Here is a 20,230-nt window from a genome sequence, read left to right as displayed (position 1 = left end):
ACCTAAAATTCCAGCTACTCAGGAGGTTGAGGCACAAGAATCGCTTGAACCTGGAAGGTGGAGGTTGCAGTGAGCCAAGATCGCGCCACTGCACTCCAGCCTGAGAGACAGAGTGAGACTCTGTCTCAAACAAACAAACAAAAATGAAAAAACAAAAACAAAACAGGCTATGGAGCCGGGCGCGGTGGCTCAAGCCTGTAATCCCAGCACTTTGGGAGGCCGAGATGGGCGGATCACGAGGTCAGGAGATCGAGACCATCCTGGCTAACACGGTGAAACCCCGTCTCTACTAAAAACACAAAAAACTAGCCGGGCGAAGTGGCGGGCGCCTGTAGTCCCCGCTACTCGGGAGGCTGAGGCAGGAGAATGGCGTAAACCCGGGAGGCGGAGCTTGCAGTGAGCTGAGATCTGGCCACTGCACTCCAGCCTGGGCGACAGAGCAAGACTCCGTCTCAAAAAAAACAAAAAAACAAAACAGGCTATGGAAAGGAAGAGAGATATCCCTAGACCATATATCCATTTGACAGATAAGGAAACCAAGGTTCAGCTATATTCCCCAGATTTTTTCAGAGTCTCTCTGTTAGTATGTGCCAGAGACCCTAAATGTGGATAGACACGGTGGCTCACACCTGTAATATCAGCACTTTGGGAGTCCCAGGCAGGAGAATTTCTTTTTTTTTTTTTTTTTTTGAGATGGAGTCTCGCTCTGTCGCCCAGGCTGGAGTGCAGTGGCCAGATCTCAGCTCACTGCAAGCTCCACCTCCCGGGTTTATGACATTCTCCTGCCTCAGCCTCCCGAGTAGCTGGGACTACGGGCGCCCGCCACCTCGCCTGTCTAGTTTTTTGTATTTTTTAGTGGAGACGGGGTTTCACCATGTTAGCCCATGTTGGGATGGTCTCGATCTCCTGACCTCGTGATCCACCCGTCTCGGCCTCCCAAAGTGCTGGGATTACAGGCTTGAGCCACCGTGCCCGGCCAAACACAGAAAACTTTCAAAGCTCTTATTCTCTCCCAAAATCTCATTCTCTGGATTTTCCTCTCAGGCTTTCAACATGTCTATTGTTTGATCTAGCCGTTTTTTGATTGTTTGCTTTGCCCAGGTCATAGCAGTTCATTCATTTGTTCTTAATTGTTTTTAGGAAAAGTCTGTGTAGCTGCTCTATCCTAGTAGAGTTCCAAGTTAGTTACAACAAAGAGAAACCCTAGTTAGGTTCAAAAGACAAATCCTGGGCTGGCACAGTGGCTCACGCCTGTAATCCTAGTACTTTGGAAGGCCAAGGTGGGTGGATTACCTGAGGTCAAGAGTTCAAGACCAGCCTGGCCAATATGGGCAAACCCCCTTTCTACCAAAAATGCAAACATTAGCTGGGCGTGATGGCGGGCACCTGTAATCCCAGCTACTCGGGAGGCTGAGGCAGGAGAATAATTTGAACCCGGGAGGCGGAGGTTGCAGTGAGCTGAGATCACACCATTGCACTCCGGCCTGGGTGAAAGAGTGAAACTCGGTCTCAAAAAAAAAAAAAAAAAAAAAAAATCAAATCCTATTCTATAGGAACAAGGGCCACTCTGCTCTCTCTAGAACCAGGTATCCACACAGGAAACACAGACTGCTGGCTTTAAGATCACTGCTTCTCTAAGGAGGGGATGGGGCTAAGGTAAGTTAAAATACTACAAAAATCTTAGCAGTTTCAGTGGCCTTTCTCTTGGTTAAGTATTTGCTTGGTTGCTGTAAACTTTTGGTTTTTTTTTTGAAATGAAGTGTCACTCTGTCACTCAGGCTAGAGTGCAGTGGCACAATCTTGGCTCACTGCAACCTCCGCCTTCCAGCTTCAAGCAATTCTCCTGCCTCAGCCTCCCAAGTAGCTGGGAGTAAAAAATTACTCCCAGTTGATTTTTGTATTTTTAATAGAGACAGCGTTTCACCATATTGGTCAGGCTGATCTTGAACTCCTGGCCTCAAGTGATCCACCCGCCTCGGCCTCCCAAAGTGCTGGGATTACAGGCGTGAGCCACTGGGCCCGGCCCATTGCTGTAAACTTTAAACTATCTCCTAGCATTCTGATAAGGTTGATTCCAACAGGTTTTGCCAAGTTTTTCAGTGTTTCTGGGGAGAAATGGATCCCCTATTCTGCCATTTTCAATAATGCTACTTCTAACCTCCATGCCTTTTTACTATATTCAATTTCTATCTTTTTATGCTGTTCTCTCTCTCTTTTTTTTTTTTTTTTTTTTTTTTGAAGTCGAGTCTCCTCTGTTACCCAGGCTGGAGCGTAATGATGTGGTCTTGGCTTACTGCAACCTCCACCTCCCAGGTTCAAGTGATTCTCCTGCCTTGGCCTCCTGAGCAGCTGGGATTACAGGCACCTGCCACCACACCTAGCTAATTTTTGTTTTTTGTTTTTTTTGAGATGGAGTCTCACTTGGTTGCCTGGTCTGGAGTGCAGTGGTGTGATCTCGGCTCACTGCAACCTCCACATCCTAGGTTCAAGCTATTCTCAAGCCTTAGCCTCCCGTGTAGCTGGGATTTCAGGCATGCACCACCGCATCCGGCTAATTTTTATATTTTTTAGTAGAGACGGGGTTTCACCATGTTGACCAGGATGATCTTGAACTCCTGACCTCAGGTGATTCACCCATCTCGGCCTCTCAAAGTGCTGGGATTACAAACGTGAAACATTGTGCCTGGTCAATTTTTATGCTGTTCTCTAAGTCACTTCCTTAGAACCATCTTCTAATTCACTAACTCTCTGTTTGTCTATGTCCATCTAAGATAATGTATATCTCGTTTATTGAGAGTTTATTCCCCCAATAACTTACTTTTTTCATTTAGGAAATTATTTTCAGGATTTCTAATTTTTTTTAATTTTTAATTTTTAAACTTTTCGTTTTGAAATAATTTTAGATTTACAGAAGAGCTTCAGAGATAGCATAGCAAATTATTGTATATCCTCCACCCAGCTTTCCCTAATGTTAAGTTACATAATGTCTTGCATAACTCTGAGACATTTATCAAAAAAACTAAACTTAATACCATACTATTAACTTTATTCAGATTTCCTTAATTTTTCTTTTTCTTTTTTTCTGTTCAGCATCCAGTCCAAGACACCATGTTGAATCCAGTTGTCAAGTCTCAAATCCATGACCGTTTCTCAGTCTTTCATTGTCTCATGACGTTGGCATTTTTAAAGAGTACTGGGCAGGTTATTTTGTCTAATGTTCCCCAATTTAGGTTTTTGTCTGATGTTTTCTGTTAAACCAGGCTTATAGATTTTGGGGAAGAATGCTACAGAGGTAAAGTGCCCTTCTCATCACATCATATAAGGGGGTATATGATATCAGTCTGACATTGTTAACTTGATCACTTGGTTAAGGTGGTATCTCCATTGTACAGTTGCTATTTTTCCTTTTCCATATTCTATGCATTAGAAGTGAGTCACTGAGTCCAGTCAATACTGAAGAAGAGAGAAACTGAGCTGTGCTTCCTGGACGGAGATGAATCAAAGAATATGTGTTCTTTATTTATTTATTTAGAGACAGGGTCTCACTATATCTCCCAGGCTGGTCTCAAACCCCTGGCCTCGAATGATCCTCCTGCCTTGGCTCCCCACAGTGCTGGGATTATAGGCATGAGCCAATGTGCCAGGTCTCTTTTTATGTTTATTCAATTTGTTATTCTTCCTTTATCCCTTTGAGGATCCGAGGCATACTTGTGTTGAAGCCTTCTATTTCTGTTGTTTTTTTTCTTAGATTGAGAGTATCTGTGAAAGGAGTCTTTTAAAGATTGTTGACCGGGTGCGGTGGCTCAAGCCTGTAATCCCAGCACTTTGGGAGGCCGAGACGGGTGGATCACGAGGTCAGGAGATCGAGACCATCCTGGCTAACATGGTGAAACCCCGTCTCTACTAAAAAATACAAAAAACTAGCCAGGCGAGGTGGCGGGCGCCTGTAGTCCCAGTTACTCCGGAGGCTGAGGTAGGAGAATGGCGTGAACCCGGGAGGCGGAGCTTGCTGTGAGCTAAGATCCGGCCACTGCACTCCAGCCTGGGCGACAGAGCGAGACTCCCGTCTCAAAAAAAAAAAAAAAAAAAGATTGTTTTTTTTTCTTTTCTTTTTTTTTTTTTTTTTTTGCATTTATCTAGAGTGAATTACCCTCCTAATTATGGAGGAGGGTTTTTTTGTTGTTTTTTGTTGTTGTTGTTGTTTTGTGGTGAAGAATCTGTCCTCTCTACAATTAATTTTAATAAGTTGAGGAAATTTATTTGCAGGTTCATCTTAGAGTGGGAAGTTTTGCAATTTTGTTCAGTTTTATTTTGCTATATCCTTCCTTCTTTCTCACTGCTCTCACCATCCTTATCTAGGGTTTTTGCGAATTCAGTCATGGCCCTGTATGTTTGGCATAGATCCCGGTTTTGTGGCCATGTCTATGTTGCCCTGGTTCCTAGGTATGAAAGTTACAAAAGCTGCCGTCCCAGGCAGCAGAGGGCAGCAGCTTGTTTCAGCCTCTTTTTCTAACCTCAGCCACTAGTTTTATGAACTGAGACAGATTCCAACCCACTCTGACTGGAGCATTTTCCTCTATCAGATTACTTTTTTACTTTGAAAAAAAAAATACATCTACATGTATTTTTGAGAGTGGGTCTCACCCTGTTGCACAGGCTGGAGTGCAGTGGCTCAATCATAGCTCACTGCAACCTCCACTCTCCCAGGCTTAGGTGATTCGCCACCTCAGCCTCCCAAGTAACTGGGACTACAGGTGCAAAGCCACCATGCCCAGCTAATTTTCATATTTTTTTTATAAACAGGGTTTTATCATGTCGCTCAGACTAGTCTCGAACTCCTGGCCTCAAGTGATCCACCCACCTCTGGCCCCCAAAGTGCTATGATTACAGGTGTGAGCCACCATGCCCAGCAAAAATAATGTTTTTAATAGACACAAAAATAAAATAGATACGTTATCATAAAATTACTATATTTAAACAATAAGGGCCAGGCGCGGTGGCTCAAGCCTGTAATCTCAGCACTTTGGGAGGCTGAGGCAGGTGGATCGTTTGAGGTCAGGAGTTCAAAACCAGCCTAGCCAACATGGTGAAACCCCATCTCTACTAAAAATACAAAGATTAGCCAGGCATGGTGGTGGGCACCTGTAATCCCAACTACTTGGGAGGATGAGGCAGGAGAATTGCTTGAGGTCGAGGCAGAGGTTGCAGTGAGCCAAGATCACACCATTGCACTCCAGCCTGGGCAATAGAGCAAGACTCTGTCTCAGAAAACAAATGAACAAACAAACAAACAAAAAACCAACAGGGAAAAATTTGTGTGTGCCATTTTATTTCAATAAATAAACACACAAATAGGTGGTAAGAATACACACACAAAGAAGGAACATCACAATATTTATTGCATTTATTTCTTGGAAATGGTTTTTGGTTGTTGTTTTGAGACAGGGTCTCCTCTCACTGCAAACTGCACCTCCTGGGCTCTAAAAACCCTCTAACCTCAGCCCCACCCCCAGTAGCTGGAACTACAAGTGCACACCACCACACGTGGCTACTTTTTGTATTTTTTTGTAGTAACAGGGTTTCACCATGTTGCCTGGGCTGGCTGTAAACTCCTAGCCTCAACTGATCTGCCTGCCTCAGTCTCCCAAAGTGCTGGGATTACAGGCATGAGCCACCACTGACTGATAATGGTCTTTAAAGACATTTCTGGACATTTGTGATCAGAGGAAAAATGTTGCCTAATAGTCTAATAATTTTTAGAAAATATTTGTTCCATTTTGTAAGCCATTTTATTTTTCTATCATTAGTTGATGCCTATGTGCTTTTTTTGAGGGAGGGTACCAAATTTCTTTATTTGAAGGAATGGTACAAATCAAAGAACTTAAGTGGATGTTCTGGTACAACTTACAGAAAAGGTAAAGGAAACCCCAACATGCATGCACTGCCTTGGTGACCAGGGAATTCACCCCATGGCTATGGGGAAATTAATCTGAGGCTTAGCTTTCATTATCGCTGTCTCCCAGGGTGTGCTTGTCAAAGAGATACTCTGCCAAGCCAGATTCGGGTGCTCCCATCGTGGGCAAGTTGGTCACGTGGTCACCCAATTCTTTGATGGCTTTCACCTGCTCATTCAGGTAATGTGTCTCAATGAAGTCACACAAATGGGGGTCATTTTTGTCAGTGGCCAGTTTGTGCAGTTTCAGTAGTGACTGATTCACATTACTTTCCAAATGTAATGCACACTCCATCGCATTCAGCCCGCTCTCCCAGTCGTCATAGTCTGGTTTCTTGATATCCTGAAGGAAGATTCGGCCACCTCGTTGGTTCTGCAGCTTCATCAGTTTCTCGGCATGTTCCCTTTCCTCATGAGATTGGTGAAAAGTATTTGGCAAAGTTCTTCAAAGCCACATCATCGCGGTCAAAGTAGTAGGACATAGACAGGTAAACGCAGGAAGCGTAGAGCTCCAGGTTGATCTGGCGGTTGATGGCGGCCTTTGAGTCCTGGTGGTAGTTCTGGCGCACCTGCGAGGTGGACGCGGTCGTCATGGCGGAGGCAAGGACAGGCGGCGGCCGCAGCGGTGGCTGCGCGGCGCTGGAGCGGCGGCGGGGGCCTTGGGGCAGTCCGAGGGCACGGTGAAGAGGTGACTGAGGGCTGGCTACGGGCGGCCGGCCGGGATGGAGGACCAGCGCCGGTTCCGTCCAAGCACTGTTAAGGCAGGAAACCCCGACGACTCTCGGCGAAGAATGTCTGGCCTATGTGTTTGTCTTTATGTCAAGATCGTGTTGTATTTGAGTCAAAAAATATGACTGATGGAAGACTCCTCAACAAAATTGGTAGGTAATATTTGTGTACAATTTTTATATTTATATATAACCCCACATTAGTCATTTCAGAAATGGATGAAGGCAGTAGGAAGATAGCATGAGTAGGATAAGGTACATTGTTTTTCTTCCAATTAGCTATTTGTCTCTTATTTTTTATTTTTGTTTTATTTATTTATTTTTGGAGTCTCGCTCTGTTGCCCACGCTGGAGTGCAGTGGCATGATCTCGGCTCACTGCAACCTCTATCTCCCGGGTTCAAGCGATTCTCCTGCCTCAGCCTCCCTAGTAGCTGGGATTACAGGTGCCTGCCACCATGCCCAGCTAGTTTTTGTATTTTTAGTAGAGACGGGGTTTCACCATGTTGGCCAGGCTGGTCTCAAACTCACGACCTCAAGTGATCACCTGCCTCAATCTCCCAAAGTGCTGGATTTACAGGCATGAGCCACCTTGTCCGGCAGATTTTTTAAAAATAAATTTCTTGGCCAGGTGCAGTGACTCATGCCTGTAATCCCAGCACTTTGGGAGGTCGAGAGGGATGGATCACTTGAGGTCAGGAGTTTGAGACAAGCCTGGCCAACATGGTGAAACCCCGTTTCTACCAAAAATACAAAAACTAGCTGGATTTGGTGGCGGACGCCTGTAATCCCAGCTACTCGGGAGGCTGAGGCAGGAAAATCGCTTGAAGTTGAGAGGTAGGGGGTTGCAGTGAGCCGAGATCACACCATTGCACTCCAGCCTGGGTGACAAGAGTGAGACTCCATCTCAAAATAAATAAATAAATAAATTACTTGATCTTATTAAGTAGAAAAGTTTTGTTTCTTCCTTTATTTTCTTATCTAATTAAGGTTACAAATAAAAGTAAGATTGTTTAACAGGCAGGAGCAACAGAAAACAAGGACTCGAAACTTTACAAACTCTGTGATCAATTAATGAATGATTGGAAATTGTATTGAGAATGATGGCTCGCACCTGTAGTGCCAACTACTCTGGAGGCTGAGGCAGAAGGATCCCTTGAGTTGTGAGTCCAGCCTGGACAACGTAGTGAGACCCTGTCTCTAAATAAATAAAAAAATAAAACAGAAATTGTCTGTACTGTACTTAGCACAAATTCTATCAATGTATGCCAAATTATACATAACATATAGAAACAGAATTTCTGCTGTCAAAGTAGTAGATGTTCTGGATAAAACATTTCAGGTTCTGAATACAGAGAAAACATGAGAGTACAAGGGAAATGCTAAAATAAATACTACTTGCAACTTCAACTGGACCCAGATATTTAATCTAGTAGTAGTGTTGAAAATTATGGGCCTGGCATGGTGACTCACGCCTGTAATCCCAGCACTTAGGGAGGCCAAGGCATATAGATCACTTGAGCTCAGGAGTTTAAGACCAGCCTGTGCAACATGGTGAAACCCCATCTCTACAAAAAATACAAAAATTAGGCGGGCATGGTGGCATGCACCTGTAGTCCCAGCTACTTATGAAGCTGAGGTGGGAGGATGGCTTGAGCGCAAGAGGCAAAGGTTGCAGTGAGCCGAGATCATACCACTGTCCTCCAGCTTGGGCCATAGACCCTGCTCTCAAAAAAAAAAAAAAAAAAAGCCCCCGTCCCCTGCCCGCCGGGCCTCGGTGGCAGCATGGCAGGGGCGCGGCATCAGCAGCCGCAGCAGCAGGTGGCCCAGGGGGTGTTTCTGTTGGGTCGCATGGTCTGGCAGCAGCATGGTGGACTACCTGATCAGCCGCACACCGGCTATCTGCTCGAGGACAGGCTCACAGCGCAGCAGCTCTTCGCCAGCACCCACAGTCTCACCTACCATGACTTCCTGATTCTCCCAGGATTCATAGACTTCATAGCTGATGAGGTGGACCTGACCTCAGCCCTGACCCGGAAGATCACGCTGAAGACACTGCTGATCTCCTCCCCCATGGACACTGTGACAGAGGCTGACATGGCCATCGTGATTGCTCTGATGGGAGATATTGGTTTCATCCACCACAACTGCACCCCAGAGTTCCAGGTCAAGGAGCTGCGTAAGGTCAAGAAGTTTGAACAGGGCTTCATCACGCACCCCGTGGCGCTGAGCCCCTCGCACACTGTGGGTGATGTGCTGGAGGCCAAGATGCGGCATGGCTTCTCTGGCATCCCCATCACTGAGACGGGCACCATGGGCAGCAAGCTGGAGGGCATTGTCACCTCCCAAAATATCAACTTTCTTGCTGAGAAGGACCATACCACCCTCCTTAGTGAGGTGATGATGCCAAGGATTGAGCTGGTGGTGGCTCCAGCCGGTGAGATGTTGAAAGAGGCAAATGAGATCCTGCAGTGTAGCAAGACAGGGAAGCTGTCTTTTGTCAATGATCGTGATGAGCTGGTGGCCATTATCACTGGCACTGACCTGAAGAAAAACCAAGACTACCCTCTGGCCTCCAAGGATCCCCACAAGCAGCTGCTGTGCGGGGCAGCTGTGGGCACCTGTGAGGATGACAAATATCACCTGGACCTGCTCACCCAGGCGGGCATCAACGTCATAGTATTGGACTCATCCCAAGGGAACTCGGTGTATCAGATCGCCATGGTACATGACATCAAACAGAAGTACCCCCACCTCCAGGTGATTGGGGGAAACATGGTGACAGCAGCCCAGGTCAAGAACCTGATTGATGATGGTGTGGACCGGCTGTGTGTGGGCATGGGCTGCGGCTCCATCTGCATCACCCGGGAAGTGATGGCTTGTGGTCGGCCCCAGGGCACTGCTGTGTACAAGGTGACCGAGTATGCCTGGCACTTTGGTGTGCCCATCATAGCCAATGGAGGCATCCAGACCGTGAGGCACATGGTCAAGGCCCCAGCCCTTGGAGCCTCGACAGTGATGATGGGCTCCCTGCTGGCCGCCACCATGGAGGCCCCTGGTGAGTACTTCTTCTCAGAAGGGGTGTGGCTCAAGAAGTACCAGGGCATGGGCTCACTGGATGCCATGGAGAAGAGCAGCAGCAGCCAGAAACGATACTTCAGCAAGGAGGATAAGGTGAAGATCACATACGGTGTCTAGGGCTCCATCCAGGACAAAGGGTCCATTCAGAAGTTCATGCCCTACCTCATAGTGGGCATCCAGCACGGCTGCCAGGATGTCAGGGCCCACAGCCTGTCTGTCCCTCCATCCATGATGTACTCAGGAGATCTCAAGTTTGAGAAGCGGATCATGTCAGCCCAGATCAAGGGTGGCGTCCATGGTCTGCACTTTTAGGAGAAGCAGCTGTACTGAGGACAACAGTGGAGGCCAAGGTGGTGGAGGGGGTGCACCCCAGTGTCCCCCTTCAGGCACAGCCTCCCTCCATAACTTAGTGGTCCGCAGATTTGCACTATGGGTTCCCCAGCTCCTTTCCAGGGAGAGAGCAGGGGAGGCCCTGAGGGGTCTGCAGGCCCTCGCTGGGCATCCCCTGCAGAGTTAGGACTGCTCCCTGGGCCAGGCTGCCCTGGGAGCCCCCCAAGCCCAGCCAGCTGGGTTCTCAGGCCCTGTACCTGCCTCAGGTCTTTCTTGCTGCAGCCTGCTCCAGCCCAGCCCTCATCCCAGGGGCAGGCAGCCCCTCCTGGCTTCTCCTGTAGGGCACCTCCCTGCCCCCAGCCCCCCAGAAAATGGTGCTCTCCTGGCCCTGCCTCTGGCCCTTCCTGAGCCGCTGCCCTCTCAGCCATGTGGCACTTCTGAGCTCCTGACCTAGGCCAAGGGGAGGTCTCTGCCCCCTTCCCTGGCCCTGGGCTAACCTTGGGTCCTGCTCCTCAGGCCAGTCCCCTGTCCCTGGCCCTGGGGAGGAGGCTGCCCTGGTCATGGCCACCTGCCTGTCATTCCTGACTTACCACCGTCCCCAGTGAACCATTCCTGCCCTCTCCTCAGCTGCAGTTGAAGGCTTTAACTTTGCATACTTTGGGATCACAGTTGCATCATTGTGTATTAAAGAATTGGAATAAATCAAGCAGGTCTCAAAGCTAAAAAGAAAAACAAAGGAAGAAAGGAAGGAAGGAAGGAAGGAAGGAAGGAAGGAAGGAAGGAAGGAAGGAAGGAAGGAAGGAAGGGAGGGAGGGAGGGAGGGAGGGAGGGAGGGAAGAAAAATTATGTAGACCAGAGTTCATGGGTTCCAGCTCTGGCTTATCTCTCGTCTGGTTGCATGACTTGTCATTTTTGGCCTTAGTTTTCTTTAAAACTATGAGTTTAAGACATGAGCTGTCTCTCCATATCTCCCTTTTTTTTTTTTTTTTTTTTTTTTTGAGACAGTCTGACTCTGTTGCCCAGACTGGAGTGTATTGGTGTGATCTCAACTCACTGCAACCTCCGCCTCTGAGGTTCAAGAGATTCTCCTGCCTCAGCCTCCTGAGTAGCTGGGATTACAGGCATCCACCACCACGCCCAGCTAATTTTTGTATTTTTAGTAGAGGCGAGGTTTCACCATGTTGGCCAGGCTGGTCTCAAACTCCTGACCTCAAGTGATCCATCTGCCTTAGTCTCCCAAAGTGCTGGGATTACAGGTGTGAGCCACCTCGCCTGGCCTATGTCTTCCACTTTTAATAACCTATGCCCAGGATCTGAAAAATATTTCCACAGTGAGTGAAGTAATTACTATTCCATGCCTCAGAGACCTCCAACATCTCTATGTCATCAGAGAGCCGTTTTTGCGCGCTTTCCATCTGTGTTCATTTGTGTCCTATGTCCCCCGGGTCTCTTTCCTTGCTATGTTTTTCTTATGTTCGTATGAATTAAAATCCAAAATCCTTTTTCCTAACAGAAATACTTTCCTCCTGAGCTCTTACTTGCCCCTTGGCTAGCAAGGATGGTTAATTAGCTCCAACACATGAAGGGTAGAGTCAAACAGGGAATTGTATTAACATCTGCTTTGTTTGTTCCTGGAAACCTATGCAAATAAACAAGAGAAGATACTGTTACTAAGAAACTATAACACAATTTAGTTTGCCCAAAGCACTTTATAGTATTTCTTATTGTTTATTCTTCCTGCCAAGACCAAGGCAAGAGAAGGTAACAGGTGCGAGTCCATTAACGAGCCTCCAGCAGCACATTGCACTGTGATGAAATGGTTACAAGAATTGAATTGGAGGAGTGGGGTTAGAGAAGATTGGAACTGTTGGGGTTTTTATTTGAGGCTACAAAATAGTATAGTTTGAGGGCCAGACACTGTGGCTCACGCCTGTAATATCAGCACTTTGGGAGGCCAAGGCATGCGGATGACTTGAGGTCAGGTGTTCGAGACAAGCCTGGCAAACATGGGGAAACCCTGTCTCTACTAAAAATACAAAAATTAGGGCAGGGCGCGGTGGTTCATGCCTGTAATCCCAGCACTTTGGGAGGCCGGGGGGGCGGATCACCTGAGGTCGGGAGTTCGAGACCATCCTGATCAACATGGAGAAACCCCGTCTCTACTAAAAATACCAAAAAAATCAGCCGGGCGTGGTGGGGGGCGCCTGTAATCCCAGCTACTCAGGAGGCTCAGGCAGGAGAATCGCTTGAACCTGGGAAGCATAGGTTGCAGAGAGCTGAGATCGCGCCATTGCACCCAGCCTAGGTGATGAAGCGAGACTCTGTCTCACAAAAAAAAAAAAAAAAAAAAGAAATGTCCAGGCCAGGTGTGGTGGCTGATGCCTGTAACCCCAGCACTTTGGGAAGCTGAGGTGGGTGGATCACCTGAGGTCAGGAGTTTGAGACCAGCCTGGCCAACATGGTGAAACCCCATCTCTACCAAAAATACAAAAATCAGCCAGGTGTGGTGGTGCAAGCCGGTAGTCCCAGCTACTTGGGAGGCTGAGGCAAGGGAATCGCTTGAACCTGGAAGGCAGAGGTTGCAGTGAGCTGAGATCATGCCGCTGCACCCCAACCTGGGCGGGAAAGTGAGACTCTGTCTCACAAAGAAAAAAAAGAAATTTCCAGAACCTCAAAAGGCTCCCTGAGGTCCCCCGCCAGTTAGTAATCCTGCTTAAGGGTAATGACTGACTTCTCTTACCATGGATCAGTTGTACCTGTTTTCATACTTCATAAACATGAAATTAGGCATTTACTAATTACATTTAGGAATTACTGCTTTGGTTGGGCTTAGTGTCTCATACCTGTAATCCCAGTACTTTGGGAGGCCAAGGCGGGAGGATCGCTTAAGCCCAGGAGTTCAAAACCAGCCTGGGAAACAAGGCGAGACTCTGTCTCTACGAAAAAAAAAAAATAAACTGGGTGTGGTGGCACACGCATGCCATGCCACTGCACTCCAGCCTGGGCAACAAAGCGAGAACTTGTCCCTCAAAAAATAAAAATAAAAAAAGGAATTACTGCTTTGTGTTTGATTTTTTTTGGAGACGGGGTCTGGATCTCCCAGGCGGAAGTGCAGTGGCATGATATTGGCTCTCCACCTGCAACCTCCACCCTCTGGGCTCAAGTTATCCTCCCACCTCAGCCTCCCAACTCCGAAGTAGCTGGGACTACAGGCGCATGCCACCCAACCCAGCTAATTTTTGTATGTTTCTATAGAGACAGGATTTTCCTATGTTGCCCATGCTGGTCTCAAACTCCTGAGTTCAAGCAATTTAACTGCCTCAGCTTCCCAAAGTGCTGGGATTACAGGGGTGAGCCCCATGCCCAGCATCGTGTTTGATTTCTTTTTCTTTTCTTTTTTCTTTTTTTTGAGACGGGATCTCGTTCTGTTGCCCAGGCTGGAGTGCAGTGGCTCGATCTTGGCTTACTGAAGCCTCAGTCTCCTGGGTTCAAGCCATTCTCCTGGCTCAGCTTCCCGAGTAGCTGGGACTACAGGTGCCTGCCACCACGCCCGGCTAAATTTTTGTATTTTTAGTAGAGGCGGGGTTTCACCATGTTAGCCAGGATGGTTGCCCACTAATTTTTGTATGTTTAGTAGAGATGGGGTTTTGCCATGTTGGCCAGGCTAGTCTCAAAATCCTGACCTCAGGTGATCTGCCCACCTCAGCCTCCCAAAGTGCTAGGATTACAGGCGTGAGCCACTGTGCCTGGCCAAGAGCTCACCATTTCTATGCAAACAACATAGAATGAAAGTCCATTTTGGAAATTTAATTCACAATTGCTTTTAAAAAACTACAGGCTCACGCCTGTAATCCCAGCACTTTGGGAGGCCAAGTTGGGCCGATCACCTGGGGTCAGGAGTTTGAGACCAGCCTGGCCAACATAGTGAAACCCCATCCCTACTAAAAATACAAAAATTAACCAGGCCTGGTGGCGCATGCCTGTAGTCCCACCTACTTGGGAAACTGAGGCGGGAGGATCGCTTGAACCCAGGAGGCGAAGGTTGCAGTGAGCTGAAATCGTGCCACTGGACTCCAGCCAGGACGACAGAGCAAGACCCTGTCTAAAAAGTAAAATAATAAAATAATAATGATAATAAAGTAGTAGAGTGACTGGGGGAAAAAGTACTCAGGGCACGTAACTTTACTCCAAGAATGGCATTCTTAGTGAGCCTCACTGCTGAAACTGCCTGCTGTAATCTGAAAGCAGTTTTATCTAATACCTGTTAAAACAGCCTACTGTGACTCTCAGAAATAGTTTTACTTATTGCCTTCACTTACCAATCAAAACATGCCAGCTCCCCATCTCAAAAAAAAAAAAAAAAAAAAAGTTAGCTGGGCAAGGGTGGCGGGCGCCTGTAATCTGAGCTACTCAGGAGGCTGATGTAGGAGAATCACTTGAACTCAGGAGGCAGAGGTTGCAGTGAGCCGAGATCATACCAATGCACTCCAGCCTAGGCTACAGAGCAAGACTCCATATCAAAAAAAAAAAAAAAAAAAAAAATGGTGAGCTCTGCTATAAGGTGCATTTGGGGATAGCTCCTGCGATGTGAAGATGAAGTAAAGGAACTTTGAGTAAGAGCCTGCAGCAGTTCCCAGTGTGCCCCTCTTGGCACTAACAGAGGAAACTGGGATCCAAGCCCAGCCCAGCCCAATCTGAGCTGAGAGATTCTCAAAGGATTCCAGACTCTTGCCCAAGGGCTCCTGGGTCATCCAGAGCATTGTCGGGCAAGACAGAACTAGAACAGACTCAAAAAAGAAAGCTGACCCACTCCTGACCCACTCACTATGTGCATATCTCTAAAGGGACAGGCCTGACCAAATAAGATGGAGCTGCCTTTTCCAAGACATTAGGGTTAGTGGCAGTGCCGACTTGGGATGACAGGAGACTCTGCTTCAATCTGGTCTTTGGTTCAGCTTGGAAAACAAATCCAAATCTCCTTGTTGACAGAACTTCAGATGGTCCAACAGAGCTCCTTGGAGGTATGAGGCCTGAGGCCTGAAGCCTGAAGGGACCAGCAGGTAACTGGGCACCACAGCCTGAGGGCAATCGACCCCAAGCAAGAGCATCCTACTTCCTCGGAGGATTTGTTTGCTTGAGGAAAGTGAAGGCTGGCAGTCATATTCCTTCAGGATCTTCCAAAAATGTTGGCAAGGGTGATCCTGATGAAGCCCCCTTGTTTGGTGGCCAACGCCAGCTCTAAACGGACTGGCAAGCCAAAAATGACCACTCTTTCCTGTGGTTCAGAATTCCCAACCTGCCCTAATGGAGACGCAACCTGAATCCAAGAGTAAGGCAGGCAGCGACAGATAAGTTACAGCGTGATGCCTACTTCATAAAGCACAAAAGACCATGTGATTTAGATGGCGGGTCATGGAAATCTAAAGGGGATGGTGAAGTCGCACCGTAAAGGGAAAGGTGACTGAGGGGCTGAAGCAGTTCGGACAGGAGAAAGGATCAGGAGGAGACAGAGCGGAGAATGGAGCCTGAGGGCTACCCAGGGGTGGGAAGAGGGTAGCCGGAGACCCGTGGGTCGGCCTGGGTTGGTTGTGCTGGGCAGGTTCTCAGCGGTGGGAAAGTCTGGCCACACTGCCTTGGCTTCCTGACTGGACTTCACTTTGACGGGTAGGGGCGGTTTCTGTCCCACCCCTCACCCCCCTGTCCAGCCCTTGGAGCCAGAGCACGGTTTGTGACAGATTCAGGGAAACGTTTCGTGCCAGATGAGAGGTAACCGGTAGCGGCTACCGGCTAAAGGCCTGCACTAGGGGGGGATTCCTTCCCCCAGCAGCGCTGGTGGTCCTCATTTCCGGGTGCCTGCGGATAGGCGGGCTGGGGTCGGAGGTCGGCGGCCAGAAGCCCGATTCCCTCGGCCCCAGCTCGTCCACGTACATCCAGCGGCTGTCAAACGACCTTCGAAAATGGTCCGGCGGCGGCCGGGAAACAGCAGCTAAGTCTCTTCCAATCCCTAAATCCCGCCCCTCTCCTTCCGGCGGCGTTTCCGTGGCGACGCTGTCCAAAGTGCGGCTGCGCAAGGGTGACGGCGCGCGGGCAAGGGGGAGGGGGTGTTTTGGTTCTAATCGCTCGCCGTCCTTCCAGGCTTGCCGTCGGAAAGCTTCTAGTTCTCGTTTCCCTTTCCCTCTCCTGGCCCCAGTCCTTCCTCTCTCTTTCCCTTCTTTCCGCCTTTTTTCTGCTGCCGCTCCGGGTCCGGGCCATTTTCCGGGCCGGGCGCACTAAGGTGCGCGGCCCCGGGGCCCAGTATATGACCCGCCGTCCTGCTATCCCTCTCTTCCCCCGCCCCATGTGGCTGCGGGGCCGCGGCGGCGCTGCCCACTATGGCCCGGAAAGCAGTTAGCAGGAAGCGGAAAGCGCCCGCCTCGCCGGGAGCTGGGAGCGACGCTCAGGGCCCGCAGGTGAGGGTTGAGAGGCCGGCACCTAGGTGGTGAGGCCGAGGCACCAGGAGGGGTTTAGGGTCCGCAGATCCTGCGACAGGAATCGGGATCCAAGGTCTGCAGTCAGAGGCAAAACAGGAATGGGGCCAGGGCTTGTGGAGTCAGGGCTGGACCCTCGTTAACTGGAGGGCAGATAGGCCAGGGCGGTGAGGAGCCAAAGGGGAACTCAGCAATGGGACATAATCCGCGGGAGGCCTGCAGCCGTGGATAGGGCTTGAAAAGAAACCAGAATCCTGGCTTTGGAGGAAGGGGAAACCGAAGTTAAGGGAATCGGAAACCAACTTTGGTAGAGTGAACACTACCTTCATGGACCCTAGGAAGCTGGGATGATTGCGTCCCTCCTGGAAGAAAGAAGGAGTCTCCCTATATGTATACCCAACCCTGAACTGGGCCTTTTGGCGTTTGGACCCCAAAAGAAACAACAGTTCCCAGGTATCATCTCTATACTGCCCCCTTTGGAAAGGAAGGTCTTCTTGGACATAGATATGGCCTCTGATTTCCTGGGGGCCTACTACCCCGTTGGTGGTTGATTTTTCGAATTCTTCAACTGCCTGGAGCGCGGGCATGATGACAGAGGAACGGTCATTGATGATGCATCCCTGGAAGACCTGGCACTCAGGTCTGTCTCCTTGGACTGTATCTTCCGTGCTCCAGTGGGAGTGCAGACTGAGAGGGAGAAGGGGGCTGGGCAGAGATGCAGCCCAGGTTGGTATGGGAATCACTCGACTTCTCATTTCCTTCAGTCTTTCACTCCTGAAAGGTCTAGTAAACCTTTTAGCCTGTTCTATTCTTCATTGATTCCCTTGACTTTTAGCCCTTGTAATTCACATAGGTAAGTTTGACTGTGAGCAACTTTTTTTAATGTTGGAAGAGTTAAACGACTTTCTGGATTGAGATTCTTGTTCTCTTGTGTTTGTATTTCTGTTATTTGTAAATTCTGCAGTATGAGTTATGAGTTGTTGGTGACTTCTGTAATACAGCAGGATCCGTTCGGAAGAAGAGCAGCCAAAGCCCTGATTTCTAATGTTGTTTCCACAGTTTGGCTGGGATCACACGCTTCACAAAAGGAAAAGACTTCCTCCTGTGAAGAGATCCTTAGTATACTACTTGAAGAACCGGGAAGTCAGGCTACAGAATGAAACCAGCTACTCTCGAGTGTTGCATGGTTATGCAGCACAGCAACTTCCCAGTCTCCTGAAGGAGAGAGAGTTTCACCTTGGGACCCTTAATAAAGTGTTTGCATCTCAGTGGTTGAATCATAGGCAAGTGGTGTGTGGCACAAAATGCAACACGGTAAGTGTCTGGGGGGCTGTGACCTCTCCCCTAGGTCCTGGATATATCGTGCCACTTGCTGTAGAACCTCTCGCTGCTAGTTTTCCCATCTGTTTCTTTTAGAAGGGACTAGCCTTACTCTCTTTTCCATTCTTCCCCGTTGATGACTTCTTCCTCTCTTTTTGTGCTCCTTTTTTCACTCATACATTTCTTTTCTGGTAAGTCTTCAAAGGAGTGTATTTCTTTAGGCTTTCTCTGGATGTGCTGCTTCTAGAGGGTTGTTTGTTTGTTTTTGCCTCATCTTTTTATGCTGGTTTTTAACTCATAGGCCTCAAAGGAAAGACTTAAGAAATAATGATGCTCAGAGCATCATTCATGATACGTAGTAGTGAAAACAGCCTAAGAACATATGTCGAAGTATTTAAAATAGCACACTTGGCTGTTTTTAGTGAATAGAATCTAAAAATGTATAATAAACTCAGATATGAGAAATACATGAACTGTTTTCTGTAAGGAAGGCAGGGAATGTGTGTCTGGTAGTATATTTCAGGGTATAAGCATTTGCTCTTTGGAAAGTAGCCTTTTTAAGAGTGACTAGAAAGACAGTTATAAATGAAGTGAAAAATTTCTCAGTAAGCTTTGTAACCAACCGAATTATAGGCCAGGATAAAATAAGTCAAAGAGCAGAAACGTTTGGAACAAAGTCCACGAATAGCATGTCAGATAAATGGCATGTCAGAATGGCAAATAAAAAGAGGCAATGCCTAGGGCCTAGGGGTGGGAAATGATTACACCCACCCCTCTCTCCATTTTCACCTCACCCTGTGTGAATAGACAAGTAATGTCATAATGTGTGAGTAAATTGACCCTGGACTGAAACACATTTTGGATCATGAAAAGAGAGAAGCTTGCTCTAGGTCAAGAAAATCTTAAGTACTAGGAGAAGTGTCTGTTTATAAAGGACGTAGGCAAAAATTTAAACAGTTTTAAGGAAGGAAATAATACCATGGTGGTTGGTCTGTTTATAAAGGACATGACAAAAATTTAAACAGTTTTGAGGAAGGAAATAATACCATGGTGGCTGGGGCCAACCTTCCGTTTCCTCTTCTGTTGAGAGTCGCTTGTCTTACACAGAAGCTTTTCAAAACTAAGTGGTGGCAACAAGCCTCCAGAGAACTTCCTTTTCTTGGTCTCTCCAGCTGCCCACTCATGGTTGAGAACTGTCATCCTTGTCACTTGGGGTAGAAAAAGAGTCTTCTGCTTGGAAGAGTTCATTCCATTTACCGCACATGCATCATGGTGTTTAGCCTAGCAGATATTACTGAATTGTAAACTGAATTAATCACAGCCTCTTGCTTCTTGAATTTATTGACACTATTTTGAAGGCGAGCATAATAAGTAATAATTTAACCTACTCTTAATTCCTACCTCTTTCTGTCTTCCTACGTCCTCATAACCTAGTGTTTGGGGCAAGGAGAGCTGTTTTCATTTTATAGTTAGTATTTGTTTGTTTTTGCTTAGCTTCCAGAACCAAAGCAGGGAACTAGGAATAGTGCTCTTTTCTGAACTTTGTGACATTGGGCAAATGATTCCCTTATTTGTGCTTTTGTTTTTGCATCTGCAAAATGGGAGTGATAATAATCTGGTGCTGCGAAGGTATCTGCATGCATCTGGAAAATACTCTAAGTGAGCAATATCTTACTTATTTAGAAGTACTGGTAGCAGTAAAAATGATTCCATCAACTTTTCCCACAATTTGAAGAGAGGAAAATTATTTAAATAATTGTAACTGTCTTTGGATAATGTGTGAAGATTTCAGAGGTGGGAGAGATTATGTTGTATTCTCAATAGTAAAGTTTTGATGTAGAATGTCCCTGTGCTGTGGGCTAACAATCAAACTAGGGACAGTCATTCGATCCCCAAATTTCTTGGCCCCAGCTAGCACAGCAGTAACAGCAAGGATAGCCAACTGTTGTTTTTATCATTGCTAACAATACAGTCATACTTTTACAAAACTACTTAATTAGAGGTGGTATAATCTTAATTAGAACATGGGGGCCGGGCGCGGTGGCTCAAGCCTGTAATCCCAGCACTTAGGGAGGCCGAGACGGGCGGATCACGAGGTCAGGAGATCGAGACCATCCTAGCTAACACGGTGAAACCCCGTCTCTACTAAAAATACAAAAAACTAGCCGGGCGAGGTGGCGGGCGTCTGTAGTCCCAGCTACTCCGGAGGCTGAGGCAGGAGAATGGCGTAAACCCGGGAGGCGGAGCTTGCAGTGAGCTGAGATCCGGCCACTGCACTCCAGCCTGGGCGACAGAGCGAGACTCCGTCTCAGAAAAAAAAAAAAAGAACATGGGTCTGGCAGCTGGGGTGGGT

The 20,230-nt window shown here is 47.7% G+C and overlaps 1 protein-coding gene and 2 pseudogenes across 2 annotated transcripts in view; 2 read left to right on the top strand and 1 right to left on the bottom strand.

The window, feature by feature from the left end:
• Positions 1-5,845: 5,845 nt before the first annotated feature.
• On the bottom strand, positions 5,846-7,090 carry LOC103219873 (ferritin heavy chain pseudogene; annotated as a pseudogene).
• Positions 7,091-8,211: 1,121 nt separating this feature from the next.
• Positions 8,212-10,090, top strand: LOC103219277 (inosine-5'-monophosphate dehydrogenase 1 pseudogene; annotated as a pseudogene).
• A 6,108-nt stretch (positions 10,091-16,198) lies between these two features.
• DCAF12 (DDB1 and CUL4 associated factor 12) overlaps positions 16,199-20,230 on the top strand; it is a 35,790-nt gene continuing 31,758 nt past the window's right edge. Inside the window, exons 1-2 of one of the 2 annotated variants that reach the window (XM_073021727.1) lie at positions 16,199-16,539; positions 17,617-17,871. In XM_073021727.1, coding sequence (XP_072877828.1) covers positions 16,462-16,539; positions 17,617-17,871 — 333 coding nt within the window. In that variant the 5' untranslated portion in view covers positions 16,199-16,461. Of the gene's footprint in view, positions 16,540-17,051; positions 17,284-17,616; positions 17,872-20,230 lie in introns of those variants that run through there. The other variant, XM_073021726.1, reaches the window with a different exon arrangement.

Source organism: Chlorocebus sabaeus, chromosome 12 (genome assembly GCF_047675955.1).
Source record: "Chlorocebus sabaeus isolate Y175 chromosome 12, mChlSab1.0.hap1, whole genome shotgun sequence".
NCBI lineage: Eukaryota > Metazoa > Chordata > Mammalia > Primates > Cercopithecidae > Chlorocebus > Chlorocebus sabaeus.
This window is presented reverse-complemented; position numbering and strand designations above follow the sequence as displayed.